The sequence below is a fragment of the Natator depressus genome, chromosome 3 (genome assembly GCF_965152275.1).
Source record: "Natator depressus isolate rNatDep1 chromosome 3, rNatDep2.hap1, whole genome shotgun sequence".
Classification (NCBI taxonomy): Eukaryota; Metazoa; Chordata; order Testudines; family Cheloniidae; genus Natator; species Natator depressus.
The window spans coordinates 121261258-121282397 of NC_134236.1; the positions used below are offsets into that span (position 1 = coordinate 121261258).

Here is a 21140-nt window from a genome sequence, read left to right on the forward strand (position 1 = left end):
TGGGGCTGCCACTCCCTCCCCATCTCCTGGAATGCCTCCTCCCTCCCCATGTTGGGAGCTGGCGCAGCACCCTTGTGCCAGTTCTGTGGAAGCTGAATTACCAAACATCAAATGAATCACCAGCCACTAAACAGCTCAGCTACAATGGGGAGCTCATTCTTATCCTTGAAACCAATCTCTCATCTGTCCTTGTAAAACAATTAGAGAAAACTTACATGACCTAGAAAGATGACACCTGCCTCCCACATGCCAATTATCAGCGCTCATACATTTCTCTCTTTTTGTTGTTGTTGGCTGGCTGTTTATCTGTATGAGCAAAGAAGACCAAGAAAGTTGCTGAGTGTGTTAGAGGTTCTAAATCTCCTCTCCAGGTGTGGATGCAGCATGTGAGGAGGATAGGAAGCTTTTCCATGCTTACATGCTTTGTGAACAGAGGAAGTACCTTTCAGCGTTAAACTTTCACAAACATTTAAAGAGGGTGAAGAAAATAAAAACATTTCTTCCACTAGATTGGGTTGGGAGCTATTTTACCATGACACTCGGAAGTCCTAATGCAAGCAAAGATATGCATGTGTGTTTGGTTCAGTGTCTCTTTTTCAATTGCTAAGTAAAAAAAAGAGGTGTGACACACTGTACCTCAAAATTGCACCCTGTAACTCCCATATTCATCATTCAAATATGGTTGTGATATTTCATACAAAGCATGCCATGAAAGATATTTTATGAAAGGTCATGATCTGCTGAAACCCATTGTTTTGTTCAAATATGTATATCATTAGTGTTTATGAAGTTTTGAGATTTTGCTGTATAGTTGTTACTGAAATATGTTGTAAGTTTGAGTCACTACTGCTAATCTCTCCCAGGAGGGTGTTAAATAACAATTAATCAGCAGGGGAGTTGTAATCAAGGGATTTACAATTTAGTGACAGTCCCGCAAGCACCACACAATGGAGATTGTTCAATTCTATGGCTCAGTTGCACAAGACCACCAGAGGGGTTGCTCAACCCTGTGACTCAGCAAAACCCACCAGGGATGCCTGGGCTAGTGTCTTCCAGCCACATGGACTGAGGATATAAAATAGGAGACAGTGGGATCATGCTTTTGCCTTTCTCCTCCCCCACCTACCCTGGAAGCAACAAGAACACAGAAAGACAGAAGACTTCAACTGAGGAGACTGGTCCAGGTTTAAGGGAGAAACCTGTGTACTATGAACTGTAATATCCAGTGGGTTGAGAAAATTATTTGATCTAAATACTGCCTCATTTAATAAGGTTTAAGATGTAGATTGTGCACTTATCTTTTATTTTCTTTGGTAACCATTGCTGACCCTTTTAGGCCTTCCACTTATCACTTAAAATCTATCTTTCTGTAGTTAATAAATCTGTTTTATACCTTAACTAAAAAAGTGTATTTTGCTTGAAGTGCTTGGGAAATCTCAGCTCACTTTCCAAAGGCTAGTGTATGTCCTCTCCACATTGAGGGAGGGGCAGACTGGGAAATAACTTTACACTGCTCAGCCTTCTGAGCAGGGCAAAATGGTACAGCTCTGGGGGGAACTGGCTGGTGCCTTTCTCTGTGTCACTAGCAAAGCATTGTGAGAGACAGCCCAGGCTGAAGAGTTAAGGGGGCACAGAGGTAGCGCAGTTCCAGGTTGTACCCTAGGGATCACAAGAGGATTAAATGGAAAAAAAGATCAAAACAAAAGAAAAAAAGCTATTGTCCTCTGGTCAAATAGCTGTCCTCTACATGGCAAGTTTACTTTTTCCCTCTCTCTTGGGATGAATTTCATCCCTGTGCAGCGAGTCAGCACAACGACTAGGCTGCCTAGAGTCCTGTATTGAGAGTTCAAGTGAGATTTTAGTGGTAGGTAGGTCAGGGCTTGATCCACTGCATCAGGGTGCATATTCTCTCTGTCTCTGCATTTTGAAAGCAAAGATTAAAACTCAAATATAAGTTCAATACTGGAATAGCATTATCTTACAATCTCTTAAGAGTTTATTTTAAAATTTAAAGCACCTTTGAGGATCACCTCTGATGTTTTAAGTAATGAAAGTAAGTATTCCAATTCCCAGACCTCAAAGAAACATTTGGATAGTGGCTAAAAACTGGCCCTCTAAAACCAACTAGATGAAAATGTGCAAATGTTTTCTGATTAGGAGTTAACAACTGTATCCTTCAACCCTGGCATAAGTAAATTCAACTCCCACTGGGAATTGTGCCCATTCTGCACCAGATTTGAATTTGGGCCAATGATCCAAGTTTCTGGAATCTTTTCAAAAGCTGTATCCTCCAAATTACTTGGCCTGAGTTTCCTTATGTGCAAGGCATTGCCACAGGAATACCTTATTTGGTGCATTTATTGCTATGAGTAGTTGCAATTCGGGAGAGGGGGATTTAATTTTGGACAAACATCCATCTTACATATATTCTGTGTACTGATTACTCTTTGCCTATTTTATTAAATAGGACCTGAGAATAGTTTAGATGGACAAAAAATGGCAATAGTTGTTAATTAGGGGAGTTCAGCCAGCATATGAATGTGGTACATGCGGTAAGGTAGTTGAGGTTTGAATAATGCTCCATCTCAGGAATAGCAAGCTCTTTCAGCAATCGGCCAAGACATATGCAACTGAAAACTCCACCAGTTACTGTATATTTTTACTATGTATTTCCTTAGGTTTTTATGGCTATTTATTGTTGGCTTATTGATAGACTGGGTAGGAAAACAATTAACAGATTTCTAGACTTTAAGTCCAGAAAAGACCATTAGATCACCCAGTCTGACATCCTGTATAATACAGGCCATTACATTTCACCCAGTTACCCCTGTAGTGAGCCCAATAATTTGTGTTTGGCTAAGGCACATCTTCCAGAAAGGCATCCAGTCTTCATATGAAGACTTGAGATAGAGACTCCTCCAGTTCCCTTGGTAGTTTGTTCCAATAATTAATCACCGTCACTGTTAAAAATTTGTGCCTAATTTGTAATTTTACTTGGTCTGGTTTCAGCTTCCAGCCACTGGTTCTTGTTCTGTCTTTCTCTGCTTGATTAAGAGCCCTTTAATACTAAGTATTTTCTCCCTGTGACAGTACTTATATACTGTAATCAACTCACTTCTTGGTCTTTCTTTGATCTTTCTCTAAGGCATTTTCTCCAGCCCTTTGAATCTTTTTGGTGGTTTTTGTCTGCACCCTCTCCAGTTATTCAAACATTCTTTTTAAAAGGCAAGTGCCAGAACTGGAGACAATATTCCAGTGTCAGTCTCACCATTGCGGTATTCACAGATAAAATCAGCTCCCTTTGCCTACTCACTACTCCCGTTTATACATCCAAGAATCACATTAGCCCTTTTTGCCACAGCATCTCACTGAGAGCTCATATTCAGTTGCTTGCTCACTATGATCCCTAAAGCCTTTTCAGAGTCACTGCTTTTTAGGATACAGTCCCCCATTCTGTAGGTGTGGTCTGTAGGTTTGTTCCTAGATGTATAAGTTTAGCTGTATTAAAGCACATTTTGTTTGAAAGAACCCAGCTTACCAAGTGATCCAGATCGCTCTGTATGATTCCTCTGTCCTCAACATTATTTATCTCTTTATCAATTTTTGTGTCATCTGAAAATTTTATCAGCAGTTATTTTTATATTTAGTCCCAGATCATTAATGAAAATGTTTAATAGCATCAGGCCTAATAAGTACCAATCCCTGCAGAACCCCACTAGAAACACCCCCCGCTCCCCCTTTTGATATGATTCCTCATTGACAGTAATTTTTTGAGATTTGCCATTCAGCTAGTTCTGAATCCATTTAACTTGTGCTTTACTGATATTGTATAGTGCTAATAATTCATCCAGTTGTCTCTGTTCACTTTTCATGTTTGCTACTCTCTGCTATTATATTCAATTTAAATTGTTTTTATAGTTTGATCCTATATTAAATAGATAATATCCCTAAATTTACCTCCTTAAACATTATGAACCCAATAAATCCTAATAAGTGAAGAATGATCATCTAATTAGTCTTACCTCTATCATATATTTGTTGGATTAAGGGTGCCTGATGTGTTGGTTTCCTACAGAATTATATCTGACTACAGTCCATTGTCCCATCCTGATATCGCCTCAGGGTATACATTCTTCAGAGTAGAGAGTGTGTTTTCCTATGCATTTGCACAGAGTCTAGCCTTAGTTGTGATTGGGGCCTCTCAGTGTTACTGTAACAGAAGTATTAATTACACACACACAAAAACTATGTTATAAGGCAATTATTAAGGTTGTAAAATTGAGCACTCCAAAATTAGGAAATGCCAAAATTAAGATTCTCTGTGCAACCATAATTCAGTCCCCATGTGCATACGCATTATGATACAGTTTTTAGTTATCTGATCACTCTACCTTTTTCTATAGAAACCCATCTTCATTCAGCACAGGATGGAAAGTGCTCACTAAATGAGCAGCTATTTAATATTTTATTTTATCATCCTTGTTCAATATGTAGTCCCAGGCCTTATTTACTGCACTTTTTGTATTGAAAATTGTGGTCTGCCTAGTGTCTCATGCCAGCAGAGATTGAAACGTCACCCACAGAGTTTCTCTGCCACTTTTGTGTGTACCTCTCTTTCCTGTACCAAAATGTGATCTTGTAACTGATCCTAAGAGATGAGAGTTCAAGGTGCATAGAACTTCTCAGGATCAGGCCCTAAAAGAAATATGCACCATTGAACAAAGGCAAAGATCCCTTCTCCTCCTTTCAAAATGCCACCACAGTATGACCATGCTTCCTCTTTTTCCGGAGAGGGAAGCACATGCATCTCTCAAAATGCTATGAGAGATCAAGACACCTGGCTCGCTTTACACACTCCATCTCTGGGCTGTCTGAGAACTCCTGTGATGTCACTTAAAGAAAACAAGATAAGTCAACTAGAAAAGGGGAAAAATCAGTGAAATGGGGGGATTATAGAATAAATAACCAGTGCGTGGGTTTATCTACACCTGAAATGCTATAGTGGCACAGCTGCTCCTGTCGGCATAGGCAATCCACTGCCCCAAGAATTCTTCCACCAACCTAGCACTGTCTACACTGAGGGTTAGGTCGGTATTGCTACTTCTTCAGGGGTATGGATTTTTCACAACCCTGAGATATAGCTTCACTGATGTAAGTTCCCAGTGTAGACCAGCCCTGAGAAAACTCCTACAACCAGGGTTAGGGAGTTGAATTCAAAGAACCAGCAGAAACATCAAAACAATTGTTACTGAACCCCTGACATGTATTTCTATTAAATACATTCACTTTATGTCCATAATAAATAACTAGGAAGAGATGAGAGTGAGTTCTGAATGTACCGACCTGCTCCCTATGGGCCAGTGTTCAGAGTCAAAAGTCTCACAGCAATGAGGCTTGTTCTCTCCCTTGTAAGGAGTCTGAGAAAGTGCAGAAGCTTTGGCAGAGTTGTCTGGACCGTAATAATACGGGCTCAATTAACTGCTAAATACCTTTTATAGGCACCAGTCAAATATACTCACACGTAGCAGCGCAGGACAATTTCCTAATACTGGTTACATGCTACTGATACATCGAGGGTGACCAGATGTCCAGATATTTGGGGCTTTTTCTTATATAGGCTCCTGTTACTCCCCACCCCGTCCCGATTATTCACACTTGCTGTCTGGTCTCCCTAGATACATCTAACTGAAATCTTGCTATCTTCTTGTTGTAGAAATGAACTCATAAGACAAGAGTTTGTTCCGAGCTTCTGTCAGCTAAAAGGCAAAAATACAAATCAAAGAGTGCTCATGGGTCCCTGCACCCTTTACTTTTCAGTCTAATTTGCTCCAGTATCAGGAATTGCATTCTTAACTGAGCATAAATGTTCATATGGGATGACGTTCACCCTTATTTGGAGGGACAGAACAAGGCCCATGAAGTGTGTCAGTCCCACTTAAGCCCTATTTTCATGGCTTAACTGGAAGCTGTGTGCAGCAAAGATCTTGTGCTAGCCCTCTGAACAAAACCTGGTTTCACCCACAGTAAAATAACCCAATCCTGTACAGTGCTGTGTGCCTTCTCCAGGGAGCTGAGCACCCTCAACTCCTATTGAAGCCAAGGTGGGGGTGGGTGGGTAAAAGGGTGCTCAGCACCTTTCAGGAACAACCACTGGGCTGAGGTTTTCAAAGGGCATAACAGGGTTAGGCACTCAACTCTCATTGATTGTCAGTGGGAGCTGGGTGCCTCACTCCCCTAGTCTCCTTTGAAAATCCCAGTCCTAAATGTTTCGTGTTATGCCAAGGTGAATGGCTCCGAGACCAGGAAGCCTGTGGCAGGGTGTCTCCTTTATGGAACTAACCACTGGAGCTAACAACCAAGAGAGCCTGAGTGCAATCCAAGACGTGCCCCAGGCTGGGGGCAGAGCTATATACAACAGGAAAAGGCGAGGGAATCAAAAATGTTGATGGCTGCTAAGGGTCACGAATCTGGCACGGCTCTAGAGTCTTTGTTTTTCTGTCTGGAAGTTTGGTTGCTCTGACTCAAGGCTCAGAGGTAAGGGCCTGATGAACTGTGTTAAGTGGCTTCTCCCCTGACCTGACACCTCATGGAGAAGGAGAAAGCCAGCCTGCTAGAATAAGAGAATTAGGAACTCTGCTGGCCATGATCAGTTTGGAGACTCTTAAGAGGGGCTGTTGTCGTTGTTGTGAGTTTGGTTTTGGCTTCCCCATTCTTGGATCCTGTACAGAGCCCTGCCCTGAAACTTTCACCTCCGTGACACTGATCTGAATCCAACCCAGGTCAACAGCTGTTGTTATAGCAGGGTAAGACAGGAGCGGGAGTTCACAGCCGTTTCTGGCCATTGTGGTTTTGTGCTGTAACGTCAGCTAGAGTGGTGTGTCTCAAGGAAATGGGAAAGGAGATAGAAATTCCTCCTTTCAGATGATTTCCTATGGGGTTCTGTTGTTTCTGGTGCGGATCTTAAAGTACTTGACACTATGTACCAGGTCAGCTGAGCTGAAGCCCAAAGGGTATGTCTACACAGCAGCTGGAAGTGCCTCTCCCTGCCTGGAGAGTCACTTCCACCAGTGGGGCTCATGCTTCTTCTTTTAGGTGCATCACAGGTGGCTGTCTAAATTGTTCAGCCACCTACATGCTGCATCACGGAGGGTAGCTAGCTATTGCCATCCACTCTCCAGTCTAATTGTGCGCTCCTCCACCATCTGCATTGCTGCCCCACAGTCACACTACGAGGACTGCACTAGCCAAATTTCTGCATTATGGTGCCCACTCTGGCTGTTCCAGTCAGCAGCCTGTTAAGCCTCATCCAGGATCTGCATCCCAGGTTGCAATCAGGTGGTTGTAAGTTATGGCTCCTGAAGTTCATCAACATGCCTGTCTCTCTGTCCTAGAGTTGTTGCTGCTCTGTGAGGACATAGCTGTTGGCCCTGATATGCCATTGTTCATCTGAGGCTGGCACTGGGCTGGCAGCATTGGGCATGAGTGCATGAACAGCCACGACAACAGGGTGTCACAAAGTCAGTCAAGGCAAGTCAGCAGAAACTGCAGCTTTGGGTGGTTTCTTCTGGAGGCAGGCAGATCTTGTGGGAAGTGTGCGCTGCTTGTTGGCACCTGTTGGAACCATTGTCAGCCTTGTATGCAGCAGGCTGTTTTCATCTGTCATAGTCCCCCATGCAATTTTAAGGGTGATGGAATCTCACTGGAATTTTGGTGGTGATCTATGAGCCAACACACAAATTAGATGTTAATGTGTGGCTAAGGCAACCAGTAGTGATACAGGAAGCTGTATTTAGCTCTGAATCCACAAGATGCATGTGCCAGAAGATGCATCTACTGCCCTCTTGTGGCATCCCCTGTCAGTGGTGTAAAGCAAAACAAAAACAGACAAATGTGGAATTCAGGCCAGGCTCATACTAGTATGCTAAAAATAGGGGGATGATTGTTGTGGCACCGAGGTGCAGCCCAGCACACCAAGCTCAAGCCCACTCTAGGTCCGAGTTTGGGTGGCCAGTCCAAGCTGCATTGACCACATAGCTATTTTTAGTACACTAGTATGAGCTCTGCTAACAGAAATCCGGGGGGAAGGGTTAGCTCAGTGGTTTGCACATTGGTCTGCTAAATCCAGGGTTGAGAGTTCAATCCTTGAGGGGGCCGTTTAGGGATCGGGGCAAAAATTGGGGATTGGTCCTGCTTTGAGCAGGGGATTGGACTAGATGACCTCCTGAGGTCCCTTCCAACCTTGATATTCTATGATTCTAAGTCCATCTGGGCTGGGAGGCTCATTCCCAGCTGCACTGTAGACATACCATGAAAGAAAAAGTCATGTCACAGTCTGATGTAGAGAAGCAGAAAGCAGGCCTCTGTCCCACACATTCTTCTCCCTTTGTGATCTTCCCCCAACCTGCTGGTCATGGTTGATCCTCATTTTTCCTCTTCTTTCCTAGTCAGTTCTTCTTCCTTCCTCTCCCTACTCCACCCGACTGATTCACCTGTTGGTCTTTACCCCTAACCCTATCCAGGACTTCTGTTACTCCCTGGAGTCTTATCTGAGTGTGGAAGTTCTGCCAATACCACTACTTGCACTTCTTTTGCCCCATGGGCAGCGAGTTTCTCCTTCCCTTTGCAATGGGGATTCCAGACATTTTTTCAACAGGTGTGGTTTAGATGTAGGCGCTTCAAACGGAAAAGGCTTAAAGAAAAGAGTAAATAAAGTTAGTGATAATCAGAATGGCCGTGATTCTTCAGTGAAATTGGTTCATAAGAGTTATTCATTCTTAAAACATTAATAAGCATTTTCTAATGGCAACACCACATTCCAGAGTGTGTATTTTTCAGTAAAACGCAGCTGGCTGTACTTCTTGCCTGAATGCACCTAAGCACAGTGTGTGTTTTATCCCAGAAGAGCTGAATGACACTCAAAGGATTCTAGAGAAATCCCCTCGGGCAAGACTTTAAAAAAGGTTTTTATTTTTAAAATTCCAGAAAACAAATATTCAGTTCAGCAAAAAAGCCTGCAGTGCCCCAAATTGACAAACACCCAAACTAGTTCTAAATGCTCTTCTGCACAACCAGCCTGGATCCATTCTCCATTTGCTGACATTAATGGAGTTACTCCAGATTTACACTGCTATAGCGGAGGGCAGAATTTGACCCTGCCTTAGAAATCAACGTTTGGTGTCATCACATTTACACCCCTATTTTCTTCCTGTGCTTTACAGGAGTTGGTGACTAGCTTTAAGACCTACAGTATAATCACATTCAAAATTACTTTAACTCAAACCAGTGAGAAGAACCAACACCTTCCCTTGTTTTCTGCTATTAACAAGCATCTTCTGGGCTAATTTTCACAAACTGATGGCACTAGCAAATTAGCCAGAAACTTTCCAGTCCGTATTTTCACGAAAAAAAATGTGCTAGGAATTTTTGCATTGGATACAGTTTAGTGACTAACAGAGACCATCCAGTCAGGAATTGCTGATTTCACACTGCCATACTATTCAGTTATAGTTCTGCACAGCATATACAAAACTTATACACACACACTTTGTGTGTAGAGTTGATAACACTGTTTCTCTACATTCCCACGGGTGTCTAATACTTTATCCTTGGAGGCTGAAACCCAAGATTGCTCAGGTGGAGCCTTGGTTCTGTGATTGTCCTCATGCTATCATTTCTGTCCTATGCTTTAAGGCTTTCTGAAGCACCACCGAGATTGACTCCCTGAACCTCTGCCTCTTTTGGGCCCTGGGACACAAGTAAACAAAGGGGTTTGTGCTGCTGTTAATGATGTTGAATAATAACTCAACAGCGCTGGGGAGTTAAAGGGGCCTTGGACTGGCTCTGTGTGTGTGTGCGTGTGGTGACAGTGCATGCAGGAGGAGTTGGTCTGAAGTTCTGGTATTGGGAGAGGAAGTGAAATTAATAAAAAAGATTTGGAACTTTAGTTGCTTCCTCTTCAACTGCCTTAATCAGTGTCTATGCACCAACTTCTTTTCTGTTATCTGGGTTCTTCAGAGAGAACTTTGCTACCAAACCAATGTGTTTAATGATCTGCAAATAGAAGAAGATAGGTTAAAATTACTTCCAAGTGTAAGTCTAAAACACATTCAACTAGACATTTATGCTCAAGCTGTGACAGGCTGCGCCCACTGAACCATTGGTCCCCTATAGGCAGACGATGGAAGCACTGAACATGAGGAAAAAATAAACAGCTTGATCAGGAAAGTGAATCAGAGTCCAAGTAGGATCAGGACAGTCGAATCACTATAACACACTCAAAGTAAAATATTTCTTGAAGATTAAAAGTATTTAACTGCCATAAAATTTCCTAAATAGCAACTTTTCACTGTTTACCACTTAGGTACTTTGATCAACCATCCCATGGTTGCACTTCATCCACCTACTAGTGTGACGTTATTGACATGAACTGTGACCATATAGATCATTGTTGCAATCGGGGTCCTATGGTTGCACCAGGTCTTGTACCGAGGAGGTCAATTGGGGTGTCTATGGAAAGGTTGTAGTTTGCTGGTTATGATTATGCTGTCTGTAGGTGTGTATCATTTTTGTATTTGAAGTTATGAATATTGGCTATGTACTGGTATCTCAATAGGTTTGATTCTAAGTAGCCTCAGTGAAGCATTTGGTCAGCTTCTTGAGAAAGGACTATTCTCAGTACGTGCCGAATCAAGAAACACTTAACTAACAATCGACTTTGGGAGATGCCAAGCCACATCTGAGCTTTCCTGGGAACGGTCAAACTAACATGTAAACAATGGCGTTGGCCTGCAAAAAGTGGAATCATCCATGGACATGTGACTTACCCAGGTGGCTACAAATTCCATCTTGTTGCTGTGACTTTGCACAGAAGAACAAAGGGGTTTCCGCCCACAAGAGGGGGAATATAAAAGGCCCTGGAAGCCTCTCCATTTTGTCTTCAGCTGGCTCAAGAGACTAATGAACAATGGAATACTAATTGCAGGCAAAATATACTCTCCCTTTATTTCTGGCATACAGTATGCAGGGGAGAATCAGAAAAATAAAACATACTACCTTCATAGATCTGATGTAATACTGCCACCTTGTGGCAATACCACAATATCAGATTGTTTGCTATGTTTATATAGCTTTGCTTATAGCAGCGGTTCTCAAACTGTGAGTCACGACCTCAAAGTGGTTTGTGACCCCGTTTTAATGGGGTCGCCTGAGCCCCACCGCCCGGGGCGGAAGCCCGAGCTCCACAGCTCGGGGCTGAAGCCCTGGATGGCGGGTGGGGTTCAGGTTACAGTCACCCCACCTGGGGTTTAAGCCCTTGGGCTTTGGCTTTGGCCCCCACTCCCAGGGTCGTGTAGCAATTTTTGTTGTCAGAAAGGGTCCCGGTGCAATTAAGTGTGAGAAACCCTGGCTTATAGGGTACTCCACAAAGAGCCCTTGGTCTCTGAGAAGAGCTAGGCAGTCTTAAGTGATGAGTCACAGAACAAGTTACGGACCACAGATGCACCCAATTGCTTTGGGGTTCGTTTTTTGTTTGGTTGTTTCTGTTACATTGTGTTATTTTGGTTTCTTTTATTTGTACTTGGTCACCAGGAAAACAATTTTCTGAGTAACTGGTAACAAAAAAAACCCAATCTGGATTGATCTTGCTGGGTCCAGTAAGGTTTGTCTGGGTCCATGCTGGTATACAGGAAGCTAGAAGGCTTTGATTTATACCTTTGACTCTTAACTGTAGCAGGTGCTGGTTGCTTTGGGGAAGGAGTCCTGAGGATATGTCTTATCTATCCAGTCAAATTGAGAAGAGGATTCAGAAAGGGATATCTATCTTTCAGATAGGATGAATAATTCTGATCTCTATCACCTGCCTTAGGAGGTGGACAGTGTAGGGGCTAACATGGCATTAATTCTCAGGATACTTGTGCAGCCAGGCTCTGCGGTATAACCAGTTGTCACAAATTCAGAAGATGAAGAATGTTGGAGATAATCAGAGCTGAATGAAAAGTGGAAAAACTGTTGCAAAAAAGTAGAAATTTTGAAGTTGTTTCTGTTTTGCAAGGTTCAAAATGGAAAAAAATTAATTTTTAAACATTTTTGTTAAATATTTTCCCCTCAAGTTTTTGAATTTTATGTTTTCACTTGTCCCTCTTTCACCCCTTTCTCCCTCCTTCCACCCCCCTTTTGCTGCTGAATGCAATAAAATGAATGATGGTCAGGTTTTTGTCTTATCATTTATTTAAATTTTTTTTCCCCCTTTGGCACCCTTCAGAACATCTCCAAGTTTAGACCGGTTACTGAGTGGAAAATGGAAAAAGCACACTTTAACTCTGCCATGTAGTAACTTTTCACATCAACATGTTTGGAAAAAAGTCTTCTTCATTTTTTCCAAATCCCAGAGCGTTTTGAAAAGTTACCCAGGAGTTAAAACAAATGAAAAATTAGAAGTGAACCTTTTCCCTCAAACCCTAGCATTATTCATTCTATGGGATTCAGTGGCAAAAAGGAACACAGAATGGGGTGAAAGGTGAAAACCCCCTGTGAAGGGGTTGGGATTCACCACCACAGCACCTCCTTTTGGTACCTCTGGGAATTAGCTCAGTCCACATGGAGCGCCCTCTGCTAGTGGTGTCCCATCCATCTCTCACCCTCTATTGGCATCTGGACCCACGTTGCTCCTTGCTCAGCAGCGTCCTCTTCAGGACACTGCCCTCCGGCCATGCCCCCTAGTCCACCCTCACCCCCTTCTGGGGTGGTGGTGGGTGTTATCAGCAGTTCTTCTCTTCGCCCCAGCCACGATGGGCGACCACACCCCAAAGTCTAATTCCTTTTGGCAGGGGTCTGGTGCAGTCTGTGATGGCCACTCCTAATGGCCAGGTGTAAGTGGAAGCAAGGGACCCAGGTCCACCCTCTACTCTGGGTCCCAACCCAGGGACCCTTTGGTGGCAGCCTTCCTGCCTGCCCTCCTTCTCTCCATTTGTCCATCTCTCTCTCCCTGGGCTGCTTCCCCTCTGCACCAGGTAGGCCCTTTCCTCAGGGCCTGCAGCCTGGCAAGTACTGGGCTGGAGTTCCCTTCTGTTCCCCCCGACCCGACCCGACCCGACCTGACCCGACCCTGCCCTGCCCTGCCCTGCCCTGCCCTACCCCGCCCCGCCCCGCCCCGCCCCTGGTGCTAGTCTCCTCACACAGGAGACAGACCTTCACCCTCTGAATGCCCAAGAGATACTATCTGCCTCTTACCTGGGCAGCCTTTATACAGGGCCTAGCCTGTCCCTGATTGGCTGCCTCTTGCTCAGCCCTAATTGGCTCCCCAAAGGCCCTCTCTGATTGGCTGCCTGTCTGCGCAGCCGCTTTGGCCTGCTGTAGCCCAATCTGGCCTAGGGGTGGGGCACTGCCCCACGACACCGGCCAAAAAACTTCCATTGACCTCAACGGGTCCAAGATTTCACCCAGTAATGCTGTATTCATAGCTGAGAGCCCACGCTGTCTCACGGATGTGGCAGTTGGCCAGGTAATCCACCATCTGTGTCGTCTCCCTCATACAACCAAAGGAATGCAAAGTAGCTGCAGAGTAAGGATAGTGATTGGTTGGGTTAATTCCACTATCACAATGGTCTAGGAATATTGGCATGGCATAAATAGATCACATGGGTGTAATGCATAGAGTCAAAACGTCTGAGCTCTTAAAAACTGGATAGTATCAGATCATGAGTCCCAGTCATGATTGATCCTGATCATATTCTGAACAAAAAGAGCTCCCAGCCATACTTTTAGTTGTTTCCATGGCTTAGGGTTGACCCACAGACAAAGGACAATAATAATCTTATTATACAGAGACTCCTTTTGGTCTCCACACTTTTCTTATTTTGTGGCCCAGATATACCCAACTCACTGTGTTGAAAAGCTGGATACACTGTGGCAGGTAGTCTTGAAGAGATGCCTGGAGAGCTAATTTCTCACAACTCATGCAGAGGAAAGAGGAGGGATTCCTGCAACAGCTGGCACAAAGAACTTGGAGACTCCTTTGGCTTTGGTGGACATCAAGAAGAAGCATTTCTATTATGACCCAAAGGCTTAGAGACTGGGCCTCAGGACATCAATAATACCTAGTGCCATCTCCTGGCACAGAGTGCAAAACAGCATCCTTGTCAGCAATGTACACAAAGTGCAGTATGTAAGAATTTGTCCTGCATCAGGGCATGGGGTTAAATTCAGCAAATTTAGAAAAAGTTGATTTTACATTAGAGTTTCATTGAGCAATACCAGCTGGATATGGAAACGTCATGCTATCCTTGTAAAGGCACTGAGAAGCCTAAACCAAGGCCTGTGAAATAAGGTCATCAGACCCTGTTTCCATTCTTGTAATAATCTTCTTTTAAACTAGTATAAAGAAGGCTAAGTGGGCATGACTGGGAAGGTACCCGTATCAGAGGTTTTGCCTTTGAAAAATACCATTACCAGGAGCAATAGAAAAGCAAAGAAGGAGAAGCAAAGTCAAGGGGAAAGTAAAAGTAAGATAAGACTAAAGGGAGAAAGAGACTAGAGAAGGGAGAGAGAGAAAGGAGAGAGTGAGTGAGCAAAAGAAAGTGAGAGAGACTAACAGTGTCACGATTAGGTAGGTAGAGAGGGTGAGATTCGGTGAACGGTGACAGTGAACAATGGCATATGTGATTTTTAGAGACTAGGACTGGCCAGAGAGGAATCCTATGAACAGTTCTGTGCCTTAGAAAGGCTGGAAATAATTATTTTACTATTGTAAAGTGTTGAGAAAATTAGTGACTAAGTGTCCTAACCTCACCTGAGAAGAAACTTTCCTGAGCCATGGAGGATTTACAGTAAAAATGCCCCTTGAGACAGAGAGGGGTTTTGTTTCCTGATTTTTGAAAAGCCACAGACCAGATGTAACCATCACGGGGAACTGAGACATCACTTTGGAAGAAAACACAAAGCAAACTATGACTGAGAGCGCCTTCACACCAGCACCTATGAAGCACGATGAGCCTGATATGGGCCATAACATCTGAGACCAGACCAGACCTGAGGAAGGACCCCAAAGGACTTGTCCATCCATAATCTATGATATCCTGTCTTCTAGGAATCAGCTACAACCTGAGGTTTTCAACCTGAGCCTAAGATGCTAGAGACAGACTAAAACCAAACTTAACCCATTCATGCCATGTCTCAGCTGCTGAAGAGGAAAAAGCGACTATTAGATTAAGTTTATGGAATATTTTTAATGTGTTACCATTTCTATAGTTTCTGACTTCCTGAGAGACAGCTGAAGTGCCAATTTCATGAGAGGTAAATGCTTTAATTATTATTTATACAAATGTATTTATAATTAATTATTCCATTTAATTGGGTGCCCCAAAATGATTTAAAATAGAGAGATTTCAATGGGAATATTGAATGATCCATGTGCTTAAAATTAAGCATACGTGTATTTGTTTGCAGGCTCAGAGCCTTTATCCATAGGATTCCAGCCAGCTGAAGTCAGTTATACCTTTTAATTTGATTTTGAAGGTATCAGCAATTTCAATGTATACTTAAATACTCATGTAATTTTATAACTACCTTGCTATATTTTAACCTTGATTTGCTGGTAGGCTGATGATGCACATGACTGCACTGCACGTACAGGCACAATTTTTTTTGTTTTTCTAGGAAGGGCCAGATCTTGCAAGCTGTTCTTCATGGAATTCTGTATCTGCCAGGAGCCCCACTGAAGTCATAAGGGCTTTGTGCAAGTGCAGGGGTCGGTGTATGTGAAACAGCTGGCAGGATTGGGAACTCCCTTAATTTATCGGAAAACAGCTTTGGGTTTGTCCTTTTCAGATAACATAACCTAACTGAATTGTGATAAATTCCCAGACCCTGAGCCTCTAAAGATTTACACATGTGCTTAAAAGTTAACCAAGTGAATAGTCACATTGATTTCAATGTTAAGCACATGACTAGCTCCACTGAAGTCAGTTAAGCACATGCATAAGTCTTTTCAGGTTCAAGGCCCTAGTCAACTTTATAATTTAAATACAGTAGTTAATCTGATCATTCAAATTAGAAGTTACAGTATGTCTGTCTGCACAGCTATTAATTCTGGCATGACTATTCGTTTTGGTAAATAAACGCAGAATGTATTGATAGGTGATAACAAGTCTGCACTGCTTTGTTTAGAGTGCGAGATGCAGTAGGAAGAGTGGTTTTTAAATTTTATTTTATTTATTTATTTAATGTTGTGGTGAATTCAGCATAGCAGATGCACAACTTTGCCGAAAATCTTAAAGTAAAACTCAGTATTACCTGATCATTCAAAAATCATGAGTCAGAACCTCCCCACTCTTATGAGATCGGCTTAAAAATAAAAGGTTCTGGATTTTTTTAATTTGTCTTCTGAGCCTTTGGGTTCATGTTTCCTATCTTTTCTCCACAACCACAAGTTTGCTGGCTGCAAACTTGTTTGTTTTTTTTTAAAGCAATCAAACAAACAAACCCAACCAACCAGCTGAGATTCCCACATAATCACAAAGCGCCAGAACCTGGGGCTTTAACAAAAACACCAAAAATCACAAGACTCACAATAAAATCATGAGAGTTGGCAACACTGAATCTTATAATAAGAGACAACTGTCAAAGAAGATAACATTTAAAGGCTGACTGCTTTTAGTATGCCCCTTTAATTTTATCACAGATCCTGACCAGATATACATGGGATGCTGTTTCATGCCTCAGTTTCTCCCCTCAGCAGTGGGACCAGAAGTGGGTGCCTTTAATCTCCCAATCCTGTCTTCATCAGTTTAGGACTCTGCTCTTGGGCTAGATTGTGATATTCTTACTCATGTTGAATAGTGCCTTATGCCATGAGTAGTCCCGGTAGGACTGCTTGTGGAGTAATGGATTATTCAATGTGAGCTAGGTTATTATAATCTTGCCCCTTGTTTGGAGTCCCACTGGTCAAAAGGATGCAGGATGCTAAGAAGGGGGGTGGGAGAAAAAAAGAAAACATTTTCAGCAATGTGTCTGATACATTTGATATTTCTGTTTGTCTAAATTCCTACTTGAGAGTGCTGATAACTACTGGGCAGAACTTCTTTCCATAAATGACAGCTGTCACTATTTGAGAGAGATAAGTCTTTAAATGTTTGTTTCCATTTTCTGGCTGTCGCTCCAGAATGCTCTCCATCTAAACTGTACTTCAATAGAGTTATAAGGTATGTCCCAATTTTTGTGTGTGTGTTTCTAACATGTCTGGTAATAACCGATTGTGCAAGTTCAGAGCCTACTGGCTCTGCTGAGATAAACTGAGTGGACGTGGCAATAGGGGATGTCTCTTCTACTTCCCTATGAGAAAAATGCTGCCGTGTGCAAGCCTCCACTCCTTCCCACAGTTTGAAACAAGGTATTGTTTCTACACCATCTTGGCTTTCCTGCTGTAGTAATAATCGTTCCATCTACCATTTAACCACAGACTTGCTGGCAGGTCTCACCCATATGGGATTAGCTTTCAGTCTCTTCCAGTGCTGAAGAATTTTGCTATGTGTGTGTGAATTGTTTTTAATCTTTTTATTTATTTATTTATTTAGGAAGTTTTAACAGGTTTGCAAACCGTTGCCACTTAAATATAAAAGACAAAATGATAATCATGACAACAGTGAGCTTTTGTTTAGAGAAACATTATACAGGAATAAATGATTCATTAAAAATCTCACTTAACATTTTTTTAAAATTTCCATCATTCAACTTCTCATAGCTGATCTCAATGTGTTTGGTATGTGTATGCATACTCTTTGGGTTGTGTATATGAGGGAATGCACATGTGTGTTTGTGTATAGATATGATGTGGGTTTGTTGGGGATGTTTGTGAGGGGAGGTGTTGGGGGATTGTGGGATGAGTTTATATGTGTAGCTGGTTGTTGGCTTGTTGTAAGTAGCAGATGAGTATGTGGGATGATTAAAGAACAGAGTGTGAGTAAAGGCAAGGGTGTTATGGTGTGTGCATGTGTGTGAGGGACTGAGTATGTATGTGAGGGGCTCTTGGGGTGTATGGGTAGCCCCGTGGTGGCACAATAGGTGGGTGTATGTGTAGGATTGGGAGATGCTGGGTGCGTGTTTTTGAGACGTGTATGTATGGCGACTGAGGGCATGTGATTGGGGGCATGTAGGGCAGCGTAGAAGCTGACTGTGTTACTGAGGTGTGGGAGCTGAGTGTGAGGTGTTATTAGGGTGTTTGGGGGCTGAATGCTCATGTGAGGTGTCACTGGGGTGTTTGGGGAGATGAAGTGTCAGTGGGGTACATGTATCAGGGGATAGCCGTGTTAGTCTGTATCCACAAAAACAGATTTATTTGGGCATAAGCTTTTGTGGGTAAAAAACCACTTGCATCTGAAGAAGTGGTTTTTTACCCACGAAAGCTTATGCCCAAATTAATCTGTTAGTCTTTAAGGTGCCACCGGACTCCTTGTTGCTTTAGTGGGGTACATGGGGCCTGAGTGCCCTGGTGAAGTGTCAGTGGGGTGTATGGGGTGTGTGTGGTGTCACTGGGCTGCATGGGGGGCTCAGTCCCCAGGTGAGGTGTCACTGGGGTGTGTGGGAGGGACTGAGTGCCCAGGTGAGGTCTCATGGGGATGCATGGGGGCTGAGTGCCTGGGTGAGGTGTCACTGAAGTGCATGGGGGGCTGACTGCACGGTATCAATGTAGAAGTATCAGTGGGGTGTGTGGGTGGAGTGAGTGCTCAGGTGAAGTGTCAGAGAGGTGCGGGGGGGTGAGTGCCGGGGGGAGGGGTCAGTGGGTGCAGGGGGGTGTGAGTGAGTGCCAGAGGAGAGGTCAGTGAGGTGCGGGGGGGGGGGTGAGTGCCCGGGGGAGGGGGTCAATGGGGTGCGGGGGGGGGAGTGAGTGAGTGCCAGAGGAGAGGTCAGTGGGGTGCGGGGGGGATGAGTACCCGGGGGAGGGGTTAGTGGGGTGCAGGGGGGGTGAGTGCTGAGGAGAGGTCAGTGGGTGCGGGGGAGGGGTGAGTGCCAGAGGAGAGGTCAGTGGGGTGCGGGGGTGGGGTGGGGTGAGTGCCCCGGGGAGAGGTCAGTGGGTGTGTGGGGGGGTGAGTGCCCAGGGGAGGGGTCAGTGGGGTGCGGGGGGGGGTGAGTGCCCAGAGGAGAGGTCAGTGGCATGCGGGGGTGTGTGAGTGAGTGCCCGGGGGAGGGGTCAGTGGGGTGCGGGGGTGAGTGAGTGTTCGGGGGAGGGGTCAATGGGTGCGGAGAGGGATGAGTACCCGGGGGAGGGGTTAGTGGGGTGCGGGGGGGGTGAGAAAGTGCCGAGGAGAGGTCAGTGGGTGCGGGGGGGGGGGTGAGTGCCCGGGGCAGGGGTCAGTGGGTGCGGAGAGGGATGAGTGCCCGGCAGAGGGATCTGTGGGGTACGGGGGGGGGTGAGTGAGTGCCGAGGAGAGGTCAGTGGGGTGCTGAGGGGGGGTGGGGTGAATGCCCGGGGGAGAGGTCAGTGGGTGCGGGGGGGGTGAGTGCCCAGAGGAGAGGTCAGTGGGGTGTGCGGGGGGTGAGTGAGTGCCGAGGAGAGGTCAGTGGATGCGGGGGGGGGGGGTGAGTGCCCAGAGGAGAGGTCAGTGGATGCGGGGGGGGGGTGAGTGCCGAGGAGAGGTCAGTGGGTGCGGGGGGGGGGTGAGTGCCCGGGGGAGGGGTCAGTGGGTGCGGGGGGGGGGGTGAGTGCCGAGGAGAGGTCAGTGGGGTGCGGGGGGGGTGAGTGCCCGGGGGAGGGGTCAGTGGGGTGCGGGGGGGGTGAGTGCCGAGGAGAGGTCAGTGGGTGCGGGGGGGGGGTGAGTGCCCAGAGGAGAGGTCAGTGGGGTGCGGGGGGGGTGAGTGCCCGGGGGAGGGGTCAGTGGGTGCGGGGGGGGTGAGTGCCCGGGGCAGGGGTCAGTGGGTATGGGGGGGGTGAGTGCCCGGGGGAGGGATCTGTGGGGTGCGGGGCGGTGGGTGTCCGGAGTGGGGAGGTATCAGTGGGGGAACGGGCCCGGCTAGCCCGGCGCCGTAGGGGGCTGGGAGGGGTCTCGGGGCTGTGGGGGGAGCTGGTTCCCGGGGGCGGGTCACACACAATCCCCCTCCCCCGCTGAGCCTGTCACGCACATGACTGGTCACATGACCCGGGAGTCACATGAGCGGGCTGGGGGTGGGGATCACATGACCCCCCCGTTCCTCTCTATCAGGTCCCAGGCGCAGGGGCGCCCGTCAGTTCCGGCTCCGTTCTGAGGCTCCCGCGCTGCACCCATGAGACGCGCCGCCCGCGGCCCGGGGCCTGCCCTGCGATGGCTCCCCGCGCCCCGCCTCCCGGCCTGGCTGCTCCTGCTCCTGCTTCCGGGGCTGCGGGCAGGCGGCGAGGCCCAGAGCCTGGACTACCAGCCGCTGTGCAGGTGGGGACCCGCCGCTGCGGGCAGGGCGCTGCTGGGCGGCTGCTGCTGGAGCCCCCTGCAGGGCCCATGGCGTGAAAGGGACAGTCTGTGAAGAGCTCCCCGCCCCCCATCGCTCACTGAGCTGGCAACGCCTCTAAATCAATGTGGCAGCGAACTGGGGGGCGAACGGGTGCCCGGAGCGTCTTGCCTCTCGTGCTTGGTTATTTGTGTGCCCCTCCCCCCCATTTGTGGTGTTGCGGCTAAGCTCTTTCTTGTACAATCGCCTTTTGCTTCCTTCGGCCCAGTCGGCAGGGGCACGGCCTTTATTTGCCTTCACCATCTGCCTTGTGTTGTGCCATTAAACGGCTCAGCGTTTCCGCTCAGGTGGCTGCAGGATGTGGGGGGCTTGACACCTGTGTGCCGTTTGTGACTCTGCTAGTAGAGTGCCTTGGGATCCTCCCTAACTGGTGTTTAAGGACCTCGCCGCTGTGGTATATACCTGTGGAGAAAGAGTGGGTAATGTTTGAGGCTGCAAGGTGCTTGGTCTCCTTTTATTACCTTTTGTTTGTGTCACATGCCCTCAGGTAAAGGGGAGGGGGAAGAATGCCCAAAAGTCACTGGCTCCTAAGTTCCATTTTCAAAAGGGACTTGGACGCTTTTGAAAATGTCACCCAAATTTTTAGGGTTTGTGGCTTTTCAGAGGAGAAACTTAAACATGAATAGGTAGATCTGCTTTTAGAGCTGTAGCCATGTTAGTCTGCATCAGCA

The 21140-nt window shown here is 45.8% G+C and overlaps 1 protein-coding gene across 1 annotated transcript in view; it reads left to right on the top strand.

Annotated features, from left to right (window-relative positions):
* Positions 1–20219: 20219 nt before the first annotated feature.
* IGF2R (insulin like growth factor 2 receptor) overlaps positions 20220–21140 on the top strand; it is an 88475-nt gene continuing 87554 nt past the window's right edge. Inside the window, exon 1 of the mRNA XM_074948713.1 lies at positions 20220–20393. Coding sequence (XP_074804814.1) covers positions 20251–20393 — 143 coding nt within the window. The 5' untranslated portion in view covers positions 20220–20250. The remainder of the gene's footprint in view (positions 20394–21140) is intronic.